Source organism: Macaca nemestrina, chromosome 7 (genome assembly GCF_043159975.1).
Source record: "Macaca nemestrina isolate mMacNem1 chromosome 7, mMacNem.hap1, whole genome shotgun sequence".
Classification (NCBI taxonomy): Eukaryota; Metazoa; Chordata; class Mammalia; order Primates; family Cercopithecidae; genus Macaca; species Macaca nemestrina.
In genome coordinates, this window is record NC_092131.1 from 144,525,679 (window position 1) to 144,538,411 (window position 12,733).

General features: G+C 43.2%; 1 protein-coding gene across 3 annotated transcripts in view; it reads right to left on the bottom strand.

The window, feature by feature from the left end:
• Positions 1-12,733, bottom strand: part of MYZA (myocardial zonula adherens protein) — a 94,511-nt gene that overhangs the window by 54,083 nt on the left and 27,695 nt on the right. For all 3 annotated transcript variants that reach the window (XM_011754685.3, XM_071066788.1, XM_011754692.3), the window contains exons 4-6: positions 10,561-10,653; positions 6,230-6,343; positions 2,323-2,475 (exon numbers count right to left, since the gene is read on the bottom strand). In XM_011754685.3, the coding sequence (XP_011752987.1) occupies positions 2,323-2,475; positions 6,230-6,343; positions 10,561-10,653 (360 nt within the window). The remainder of the gene's footprint in view (positions 1-2,322; positions 2,476-6,229; positions 6,344-10,560; positions 10,654-12,733) is intronic.

Below are 12,733 nucleotides of genomic sequence, written 5' to 3' on the forward strand. Positions count from 1 at the left end.
TCCACATGAGTGACTCTTTCAAAAGGTAGAAACTCCAAGCAATCTCATTAGTTGCATTGGCCAAGCCAGTTTCTAGGTAAGACCAGCTAAGCTCAAAGGAGAAATCTGGACTCACCCTTTCCACACCTTTGTGCTTTCCTAAATGTTGCTTTTGGAAACATTCCAGCCTAGCGTGGGGAACACTAAGCTGGCACCCCTGGTGCTAAAGCAGGCCTGGCTTAGGAGGTAAGAAAAAGTCAGTGGAGTTGCAGGTGGGCAGGGCTTAGGTTGGTAGTGGCTGGTGCCTCCCGTTTGCCAGGCCACGTCCTCACACACAGACTTCCCGCCATTGATTTTATGCTGCAGAAGGTTTGCTCTCATTCCCTCCTTCCAGGTTATTGCCTATTGCAGACAGCTGAGTTTGCTGCGTACCTAAACTCTGGAAAAGGGAGGCATTCTACAACCTCAATAGGTGACATGATGTTTATTTCCAAGATGTGACAAGTCTCTCTTGATGCCCTTGACTTCTCCCTTCTCATCACTGGGCAAGTGTTGGCACCACAAAGTCCCAAAGTGGAAAATCCTGAACAGAGCTTATCACCAGCTGAGAGAGACCCTGTGTGCTGTGTGCTCCATTTGCAGTGCACGCACAGCTCGCTGGAAGGGCTCTGTCCCTGGAGGCCCATTCACTCTGCCTCCAGGTCATGTAACATACCCTGAGTTCCTGAAGCTTTTTTTTTTTTTTTTTTTTTCAATTTGGGGAGTAAAATAGGAGGAGTGGGAAAAACCTTTTTAACTCCACTGTCAGGATGAAAACAAGCTTCAGTCTCTACAACAGGCAACTGTGGGCTGGAGTGAAAGGCCTGGACTCCAGGGAAGCAGCCAGATTGCCAAGCAGCCTAATGATGTCCCCAGATGCCTGGTGACAGGCCACCTCTGGAACCAACAGGACTGAACAGGACACACACATAGAGTAGACACTCGATAAATATTTGTAGAATGAATGATTGAATAAATCCCCTCAGCTGAAAAAAAATACTTAAATCAGTAATTTCAGGCTTTTTTAGCAATATAAGCTCCCCCCCACCCCCCACCCCCGCAAACTAGCTCTTACTGAGAAAGGCAATATATGGAAAAGAAGAGCTGCCCTGTTAGAAGTGAACATAGAGAGGAGATGATCTGCCCCATGGCTGTGGCAGGCCAGGGGAACTGGCAGCAGATCCCGAGGGTGGCAATACAGAGACCGGGCAGTGCACCGGCAGCCCCTCCTCCCCACCCAGCCCACCCCTGTGAAGTGAACTAAATTACCAATAGTACCACCTTTCACTCCCTCACATATTCTACTTTGAGCAACAAACGATGTGGATACACTACCCATACTATAGCCTGAGTCTGCGCTGAGCAAAATTTTAAAACCACAGACTTACATACAAAGGAATTCATCCAAGACATAATTTATTAAGTGCCCTCCAGGAGCCATTCACGGATCTGCTCCTGTCACTGGGTAGGAAGTCTATCCACGGTTTAAATTTGGGAGGGGCACTAATGCCTCTAGGGCACTAGAAGTCCAGCTAAGGAACGCTCCCAGCCCAGGGGGCCAAATGGGACACTCCCCCAGTGTCCCTAGTCACCCACCAGCTTTCTTCTTGAGAAGGGGTCACAGCCCAAGTACCAGATAATTGTGTGTCCCTCAGCTCTTTATTGTCAAGCCAAACAGAAAGGCCTTGGGACCTCAAAGAAAATCTAAACAGTGAAGGGAGAGATCTCCAAGGCTTCTGACGTCCCAGATCTGTGGGCATCCCAAGCGTGTTCTCAGTAACGTAACGGCAGTACCATGGTGAGTGTCTAAATAGCCCTTGAGGCCACTGGAGGCCAAGAAAGGCATGCCCAGGGGGGCATTTATGAAGCACCCCCAATCTGGGCCAAGCACGGTGGCTCACGCCTGTAATCCCAGCACTCTGGGAGGCCAAAGCAGGCGGATCACCCGAGGTCAGGAGTTTGAGACCAGCCTGGCCAACATGGTGAAACCCCTTCTCTACTAAAAATACAAAAATTAGCTGGGTGTGGTGGCACACACCTGTAATTCCAGCTACTTGGGAGGCTGAGGCACGAGAATTGCTTGAACCCGGGAGGTGGAGGTTGCAGTGAGCCATGATTGTGCCACTGCACTCCAGCCTGGGTGACAGAGCAAGACTCTGTCTCAAAAAAAAAAAAAAAAAAAAAAAAATCCAGTGAAGAAGAGAATGGAAAAAGGAAATGGAAAAGCTGAAGATGGGAAGAGAAAAGGGAGAAGGAAAGAGGAGAAAGGTTCATAGAAAATAAATCTAGGCTTTTATACTCCACCTTCATTTTCAGCAGCTGGTTTTCAACTTGCGCTACCTCCAACTGCCTCTGCTTTTCCCTCAGCTTATCCATGGATGCTTCATACGTCTGCTGCAGATTTCTGATTTGATCCTTAATGTTGCTGTTTTCCAAAGTCACATCCACGAGGGTTTTCTGTGAGGATGAAAACAAAAACAAAACCAGATCCGGTGGCGTGAAAACACATGGGCTGCACCACGCACTGGGAAATCCCCTTATCATTAACCACTGGGGTAGCTGTGCTAGGCTCCAGCAGCTGCCAGTCTGGGACCCTGTGCTGTGAGGGACTGCGGGTCTCCCATGGTGGCCAAGAGGTCTGCCCCTGTAGCTTGGTGGGACTGAAAGCCTCTCCCATACCATCCCATAGCTGCTGCCAACACCACTTGTCACTGCTTAGGATGGATGGAAACGGATTAAAATGGAGCCCTTCCAAGGAAAAGTGTTATAATACATCATTTCACATGGGAAAATAAAAACCAGCTTTTGAAAACAGTATAGTACAATCCCATTTTGAAAACTATGTATAAGCATTGGTTCAAATACATGTTTATGCACTGGGGGGAAAAAGACTAGGAGGAAATCTGAATGATAGTTTTCACTATGTGATAGGGCTATGGATATCTATTTTCTTATTTATTTTTTCTGTATTTCCCAAATTGCCACAATGAAATCAGAAAACAAAATATGAGCTTTATAGAATAAAGATATTCCTCTTTTTTTTTCTTTCTTTTTTTTTTTTTTTTTTGTTTGTTTTTGAGACAGAGTCTCACTCTGTCACCCAGACTGGACTGCAGTGGCATGATCTCGGCTCACTGCAACCTCCGCCTCCTAGGTTCAAGCGATTCTCCTGCCTCAGCCTCCTGAATAGCTGGGACTACAGGTGCCTGCCACCACACCTGGCTAATTTTTGTATTTTTAGTAGAGATGGGGTTTCACCATATTGGCCAGGCTGGTCTCGAACTCCTGACCTTGTGATCCACCTGACTCGGCCTCCCAAAGTGCTGGGATTACAGGCGTGAGCCACCACGCCCAGCCTCCTCTTTTTCTTAAAAGAGCTATCCCTTCTGTGCTTCTAGACTGCCTGCCAGGATAGTGACAACATGACTGAGAATACTCGCATACCTGCAAACGTTTCACCTTCCTCCCTTAGGCAGAGAGGGGTAGCAATAAAGAAGTACTAAGGAACAGAATTTGGTAATGCAGACAAGTGATTTTTGCTCCAGGCTACACTGAAGCGAGGATGTTTAAATCAATAGTGTTGGCCATGCGTGATGGCTTATGACTGTAATCCCAGCACTTCGGGAGGCCGAGGTGGGAGTTCAAGACTGGGCAACTACAAAAAAAAATTTTAAACCAGCTAGACATGGTTGTGTGTACCTGTAGCCTCAGCTACCCAGGAGGCTGAGGCATGAGGATCACTTGAGCCTAGGAGGTAGGGGCTGCAGTGAACTATGATCACACCACTGCACTCTAGCCTGGGCAACAGAGCAACACCCCACCTCTAAAAAAATAATAAAAAAAGAAAAAGAAAAAAAATCGTGTTGCTATTTACTGCTTTGGTTTCTACTTGGTTAACTCTCCTTAGAGATAAATGGCCTTCATAGAATCCCTGCCATTGGAAAGGCATCTTGTACTATGTCCCCAGTCATCTACAACTTTGCATTAGAAGATGTGAAAACCCTGGTGTTGGGCACTATTTCTAACACCTCTGTGCTCTTGTCTAGATGATCAGTCTCTGAAGCTTCCTCAATTCCTCAGCCTCTACTTTGGGCAATATAAGCCTTTTGCTCCTAAACCTACTTGAATCGAGAAAAAGAATTTCTGAAGGAGGTGATTAGATACTAAAGGAAATACTGAAGCCATTTGGAAGCATGGAGTCACAGAACATTTGAGCTTCAAGGGGCTTTAGAAACCACCTAGGCCAGCTACCCACTCCCCCAGCCCCACTGGCTTCACAGATGCTACTCTTGTATCCATAAAAAAACCTACACTCTGGCCCAAGAGACCAGGATTCTTCTAATCCTGGCTCTGTCACTAGGTAGGCATCTTGCTCGTGTCATTTCTCTCTGTTGGCCTCAGTTTGTTTACTCATAAAACAAAGGGATTAGAGATCCTCTCAGTTCTTTCTAGCGCTGACATTCTATGGAATCAAACCAAGGGTCTGGCCTCCCTGTCAATAATAATGAAAGTGGGTAGAGTGGGCCAGTGGGAGAGGCTGGGATCTTGCATAAGGAAGAAACCAGCTACCTTCAGACTTGGTTCACCAGGTACCTGAGTGGTCCTCAGCATCAGTGGGAGTACACCGTACATCAGCCCTCTTCCTCCAGCAAGTTGAGTTTCCTGCTGTGAGATGGCACCTCTTTCTCCTTCTCCTTCTCCTTCTCTTTCTCTCTCTCTGTCTGTCTGTCTCTCTGTCTCTTTGTCACTTTCTCTCAGCGGTTTTAGCTATAAGGCTCCTTTGGCTCTCCAGGACTAAGAGCCTGCACGATAACTAGGAATCAGTCAACGTGCCTGGGTCAGAGTCAAACAGCTGGCCTCTGGAGTAAATGCCAGAGTGTTGGCCAGATGGCAAAGCAGAAGAATTGCCAGAAAAGACTAGCAAATATATATATATATATATTTTTTTTTTTTCTGGGAAGAAAAACCAGAGATGTAGTAAAAATACCAACTAAGTCTGAACTCAGGTGAGATAAAGCCCTTGCTGGTGGGCTGGGAATAAGATGGCATCCGACAGGGAAGGAAAGGGAGCCTTGGCAAGCCCCCTGACCACAGGAGGAAGGGAAAACAAAGGCTACTGAGCAAACCAGAACCAGTGGGGCTTGGCCTGAGGCCAGGGGAAAGCTGGCATACACTCAAGAGAGCCAGGAAAAGGGTGGGACTCAGAGGCCCCACCAGAAATGGGCATCCCAGACGAACCCAAACACGAGGCCACCCAGACCCACTCCAGGACAGTGGCCGAGCCTTGCTGTTGTCACTGCTGCCCATACCAACTGTTACCAGAGAATTAGGGGAAGTGGAGAATCCCAACATGAAAATTTGTTTATCTGATAAATTACTTATGTAGAACCAGAAAGGATTTGAAATAGCTTTTGGAACTTCTGAGAGGAGGGTAAAAAGAAAAAAGCCAAATAAAATTGGAGGAGAGGTAAAAACTATTGTTCACATATTTGGAAATGAAGACCAAGGGAAGCTATTTCAAACACATATAATGCTTTGTTTTGAACATTTTCAAGTTAATTTGCATGTTAGGGGACTTGTCAGAGTAAGAATGGGAAGCACTTGAATGGCTCCTAGTAAACCAAATCAACCAAGAAAACAATCCCTCAAAGTGAGATAACAACATGCATTTTCACAAATATAAGATACTGGGTCTTTCTGGTTCCCTGTCTGCTACAACAAGACATGGAATACCCATGATTCTTTCTGATACAAAATAATTTCTAATTATAAAAAAGTGTTTACAAGCCTTTTCTCTATTGCTTGCCATGAAAGAGTACAGATTGTCTTTGGTGAAGTCTGTGTTATTCTGTGATTAGGTGGTGCTTCTTGTGGCACTGGGGCTGGAGGATGAGCGCTGATGTGCGGGGTTAGGTACTGATGCTAAGGACCACTCGGGTATCTGGTGGAGCAAGCGACATCTCTCACACTAAACTCAGGGTCTAAATTCCCTTTTCAGTGAGAGCAAAACCAAAGCCTTAAAGTCTCAGATTGGAAATGCTTCGTTCAATTTCCTTCACTGTCTTCTGGACATAAGTCTTCACAGTGGTTCTGCTTAAAGAATTCTGAACGATGAGCTGAGGATGTTCTGTGACTTGTTTTTCTACAAAGGCACAGGCCCCCCTCTTGATTCAGCTGGGTTGCCCTGTCATAGCAGTAACCAGACGAGTACCTGCAGGCCAATGGAATCCGACGCCAAGGCTGAGTTCATGGCATTAAAACTATCCAGGGCAGACGACTGGGTTTGGATGTGATTCTCCAGATACTCCTGCTGGGCGTGGGAAACCTGGACAGATCAAGGAGACAGTCACACAAAATCAATCCCTACACGTTCATGACAATCTTCAGTTAGGCTGGAACTTTCTTCAGTTAGAAGCCACATCTACTTCAACAATATCTAAAGTAAAGCTTTAAATTAAAAGTCAACGTCTGCACGACCCAGAGAGTAGAAGGGTAAGAATCCTCTTCCTTTGGTGAGTGTTTACTCACAGACCCTCGCTGAGCCCTCTCAACAACACTGTGCAGGAGTCAGAACGTTGTCTTTTGCAAGGAAGAAAATAATCAGAGAGGTTATGTGATTTGCTCATTGTCAAAAAGCTCAGAAGCGGCACTCCTAGAACTAGAACCCAGTTGAAATAACTTCTGCAGCCACCTTGCTGTTTGTAGTCACCATGGAGAGAATATGCTTTGGTCTCACTCAATTCTCAAGAGTTGTTTTTGTAATCCCAGCACTTTGGGAGGCCGAGGCAGTCGGATCACCTAAGGTCAAGAGTTCGAGACCAGCCTGGCCAATGTGGTGAAACTCCATCTCTATTAAAAATACAAAAATTAGAAAGGCGTGGTGGCGCACACTTGTAATCCCAGCTATGTGGAAGGCTGAGGCAGGAGAATCGCTTGAACCCTGGAGGCTGAGGTTGCAGTGAGCCAAGGTTGCAGTGAGCCAAGATGGCACCATTGCACTCCAGCCTGGGTGACAACAGCAAAACTCCATCTCATTTAAAAAACAAAACAAAACAAAAGAGTTGTTTTGTTGCTGCTGTTGTTGCTGCTGTCTTTGTTGGGTGTGCGTGTTTAACATGTCTGAGTCAGAGGCCAGTCTTGACCTAGATATTGGCAAGAGGCTAGATATAGTTAGGACTGAGGGTAGAAGTCTCCAGGAAGGCCCCCCATGTGTCCTCTGGGAGCAGCAGGAAGCAGCCCTGGCCCAGCAGAGCAGGAGGTGCACCCTGGAGAGTGGAGACAGAATTGAAGCAGCAGACCAGGCCCAGGAGCACGTGGCAGCTTTGTGTTCAGCAGTGTGTTTCAACAGCAATCATTTAGCAACCTTAATCTGGCTGCAATATGTAGGATGGCTTGGAGAAGGAGGAGACCTGCAGGCAGAGAGACAGGGTTTCGGGGACAATTCTAGCATGAGAAAATGAGGGTGTGTAGGAGACGGTGATGGAAAGCGAGGAGCAGAGTCTTGTTTACGCATATATTGCAAATCCAATTCTTTGGCTTTGATGACAGTCATGGCAGAATGACTTTCCATAAGCAGGTGAGAATTTCACAAATGTCCTCCCACATGCCAGTGGGAATGAGCTGGGTGGATAAATTTACATAGCCCCACTCCTATCATCAAGGTAGTAGGTGTTACTTAAGCACTTAATCTCACAGCCCAGCCATAAATTGAACTCTAATGCATGACTGTTGTAACTGCCCTTCTTCCCCACAGATACTAACTCTTATGGAAGGTATGTCGTATAGACAGGGACTTTTATCTCTGAGATTATTAATAACCAATTTTTTTAAATGTCCACAAGCATTAGCTTGGCTAAACTAGAGGAAGGTTATTTTTCTTAAATTTTTGAGTAGGTAATACACTCACACGGTGCAAACATTTAAAAAGTATAAAGTTACTTTTATATTTTTATAAAAAATTACCACCCTGCTCAGTTACCACCTGCCCATTCCTGCCTCCCAATTAGAAACAGTAGTTCATTACTTTCTGGATTATCCTTTTAGTAACTTTTTGTGCACACACAGAACAATCCTGATATGTTTCTCTTCTCTTCCTGTTTTATACAAATGGTAGCAAAATTTTCCTACATATTTTCTTGCATCTTGCTTTTATTCACCGTCTACATCTCTCTCTGTGTCTCCCCTTCAAGGGCTTACTTGCATTTTTTCTTTTTTCTTTTACAACTGCATATATTCTATTGTAGAGATACCTAATTTATCTTACTTTCCCTTTTTTTTTTTTTTTTTTTTTTTTTTTTTTGAAACAGGGTCTTACTCTGTCACCCAGACTGGAGTGCAGTGGCACAATCTTGGCTCACTGCAAACTCCACCTCCCAGGCTCAAGTGATTCTCCTGCCTCAGCCTACCGAGGAGTTAGGATTACTACCTGCACCACCATGCCCGGCTAATTTTTGCATTTTTGGTAGAGACAGGGTTTCACCATGTTGGCCAGGCTGGTCTCAAACTCCTGACCTCAAATGATCCACCTGCCTCGGCCTCCCAAAGTGCTGGGATCATAAGCATGAGCCACAGTGCCTGGCCACTTTCCCCTTCTTGATAGACATTTAGGTTTCCAATGATTTTACTATTACAAACAATGCTGTAATAAATAAGTCTATCCTTATGTCTTTCTTCATATGTGAGAGGAATAGAATTGCTAGGTCAAAGGATCTAAGCATCTGTAATTTTGATCGATAATGCTGAATTGTTCTCTATAAGAGTAATAGCGAATTGCATTTTCATCAGCAACCCGCTTGTTTGCCCATAGGCCTGTGAACAATGTCCTGCCCGCCTCTTGCACTTTGGCGGGTCTAATAGATAAAAATTATATCATGGGATGGTTTTAACCTGCATTAAATGACAGGGGAGGCAGAGCATCCTGTCATACACGTAAGAGCTCTCCATCTTTCCTTTAGTATAAGTACCTGTTACAAATCTTTTGTCTATTTTTATGAGTTGTAGCCTTTTTCTTCTTGATTCGTGGGGGAACTTTAAATATTCAGAAAATGAGCCTATTATCTATGACATGAAGGACAAATAATTTTTCCCGATCATTTGACTTTGACATTTTTACCATCAGGAGTTTCTCATTTTAAAGTTGTCAAAGTTATCAGCCTTTCCTTTCACAGTTTTGGGATTTTATGTCATAATAAGAAAAGGCATTCCCTTACCCCAAGGGTATAAATGAATTCACACATATTTTTCTTCTAGCACTTTTGGGTTTTATTTTTCACATTTAAATCTTCGGTACATTTGGAATTTATCCAGGTATAAGACTTCCAACAGCACGTAAGTTTTCCTAATAGCGCACATTGACTAGTCCATTTTCCTTCCTTTTTTGAGATGCTACATTTATCACATATTGGGGTACATTTCTGGAGTATTTTTAACTGATGTTTGTCTATTTATGTGCCACTACGATACTGTTTCACTCTCTGAGGCTTTTTCACTTTCTTTTAACATTTAATAAGGCTACTCCCTCTCATTGCTCTTTTTTCTTATTTTTGCAACTCTTTTTATTTATTTTCTATATAAACCTTAGAATCACCTACTCCACTTATAAAAAAACAAAACCTGTTGGTCTTAGGCTGGAGTGCAGTGGCCGGATCTCAGCTCACTGCAAGCTCCGCCTCCCGGGTTCACACCATTCTCCTGCCTCAGCCTCCCAAGTAGCTGGGACTACAGGCGCCCACCACCTCATCCAGCTAGTTTTTTTGTATTTTTTAGTAGAGACACGGTTTCACCATGTTAGCCAGGATGGTCTCAATCTCCTGACCTCGTGATCCGCCTGTCTCGGCCTCCCAAAGTGCTGTGGTCTTTTTATTGGGTCACATCAAATTGGTACAGTAACGTGGATCTTATGATGCTGAGTCTTCCTTTCAAAGCACATGGTGTTTCTTTCCACTTATTATAGTTGACTCCTAGGTATGTAGTATTTTTCTGTTGATGACATTTTGGAAATTTTTTGTACATTGAAACCTGTTTGTATATATTAATTCTATATCCTCTGTGTGTGTGTGTGTGTGTGTGTGTATAAAATTTTATACCCTGCTACAAATAACGAATTCCTTATTTGTTCATAGTAGTTTTTCTTTCATCAGCTCATGCTCACTTGGGCTTTCCAGGTATACAATCATATGGTTTGTAAACAGTGATAGTTTTCCATCTATCTGTGCCATTTTTAAACCTATATGTTTATTTCTCTTGTTTGGCTAGTATGTCAAGAACAATGTTAAATAATAATAGTGATAGCTGGCTTCCTTGTTTTGCTCCTGACTTTGGTGGGAATGCTTTGAACATGAAGAAGATTATTCTTGCCACAAAAAATGTCCCTTTAGGTAACACATTTCATTCTGTGATAAAAACTTCCTCAGTTTATTTAAAATATAATTCTATTGATAAACAAGACTAGATACTCTAATATCTTTAGACACTAGCAACTGAGAGACCACTCTGAGCTCTGCCATGCCTCCCTATCTCCAAGCAACTGAGAGAATGACTTACTGAAAGTTCCTGGGTGAGCTGTCGAATCTTCTGCCTCATCTCACCATAGTCTCCATACATTCGCTTTCTCACTTTTTCCAAAGTGGCTCTCACCTGTAGCCCACAGAGATACTAGTTAGAGATCAAGCTATAACATTTTCATACAAGCTTTCCAAAACTTTTAAGAAACTCTAAAGAAAGAAGGAACCCACATAAAAATACTCTTAAGAACAAGACAGTCAGGAAATTAAGGGAGGTCACCCCCAACAATTAGTTAGAAACTAGATAGGAATTATCCAAGTAATTTATATGTATAATTTTATATGTATATTTATATACATAATAAAATATATAGGCATGTATTAATATAGAATATATTAAAATATATGTTAATATGATATATTAATTACATATAATTCTAGATAATTACACATAAATATAATAATAAATATTAATTAGCCAAATGAACTCTGAAGAAAAAATAGTTTGTTGAAATTCACCTATCACCCTCAAATTACATTTGGGCAAGGTTTTGCCCTTTTCCCATCACGTATTTTTACAAATAGAATGTGTTTTAACAGACTCATGGCTAAGAGGAGCAAAGAAACCAAAAAGCAAACTCTAATTTTCCCTCTCTCTGCTCTGACTGCCAAAGAGCAATTAAATATCTGGAATGGAAGGAAGTGAAATATGAACCCTGGAGAGCCCATAAATTGGAAAGTCAGTTCCTCAATAATCACCAATAACACACAAGGCAGTAAACACAACAAAAGTTCAAGTGATCCCCAAAACACTTGTTTACACAAACACTGTTCAAGTTTCTCTACAGTACTACTTTCAGAGGCCTAGCAGGACCTCAAAAACTTTAAAAACACAACAAAAGACCTTACAAACAGTCCCTGTCTCCTCTCTTCTTCTGGTGTCCCTAGGATGGGGGAAATACTCAGGAATCCTCAAAAAGGGCAGGAAGTCTCAAGGGAGTTTTCTCCAGCACACTCCAGAATTTCTCTTTTAGGAAGGGCCTAAAGGCAGCAGTTTGGTTAGAATGGAAGTGTTTAGGACATAGTATTGGAAGGTTTAATTTTGAAGCACATTGTTTTAAATTAGACAGCATGTTTATTAGGGGTTACTGGATATTGGTGGAGATTTGGGGGAAAGGAGAATCAAGACTCCAAGACTTCCTGATATGAATTCTAAAAATAGAGTCTACTTTCTTGCCATTAACTACAAACATTTTGGGAAAATGAGGTTAAAAGTACAACTTTTCATTCTAGGCAGGCAGAACGGCTTTCACGTGTGGCCCTGAGCTGGCTCTTGCGCTGCTCCCAGTGCTGAGTGGGTGGAATCTTGAGCTAAAGGCAAATACTGCAACGACCAGGCCAGGGATGATACCGAAGCCACCTGTGGCAGGAGGGACCTGAAAGTTAGTTTTAAGTTGCAGATCACAGTGGAGGGTAGTAATTCCAGGTCATGTGACTTTGGCACAAGTCATCCACGACTTAGGATTAGCCAACATCTCCTCCTGTCTTTGTCTTGGGCAATCTGGGACTCAGGACTCTGTTTAGAAGGTTATTAAGAGAGGAGCCATGCCTCTGGAGCATTTAAATGAGGAAGGTCTATATATTTCCTTGAGAAAAAAATACAAGAAAGTTAAAATGTCTGAGCTATTCTTAACAGGAAATTCAAGAATTGAATATTCTGAAAGGTTAAACATTATGTCTGGAGGCCAGGCACAGTGGCTTACACCTGTAATCCCAGCATTTTGGGAAGCTGAGGTGGGAGGTTCACTGGAGTCCAGGAGTTTGAGACCAGCCTGGGCATCATGGCAAAATCCCGACTCTACAAAAAATTATCTACGGGTAGTGGCACGCACCTGCAGTCCCAGCTGCTTGGGAAGCTGAGGCAAGAGGATCACTTGAGGCTGGGGAGGTAGAAGCTGCAGTAAGCTGTGATTGTGCCACTGCACTCCAGCCTGGATGACAGAGTGAGACCTTGTCTCAAAAATATATAATAAAATAAAGTTTTAAAATTATGTTTGAAAGCTGGGATAACTAGGAGTTTGAGGTTGGTGGCTGTCATACACATTATGTATATGCATGTTAATTTTTCTGGCTTTTCCTCATACTTTCTGCTAAGCATTTATTATTTTTTAAATTCAACAAATGTTCCTTTTAAAAACTCACACAAAAGCTAA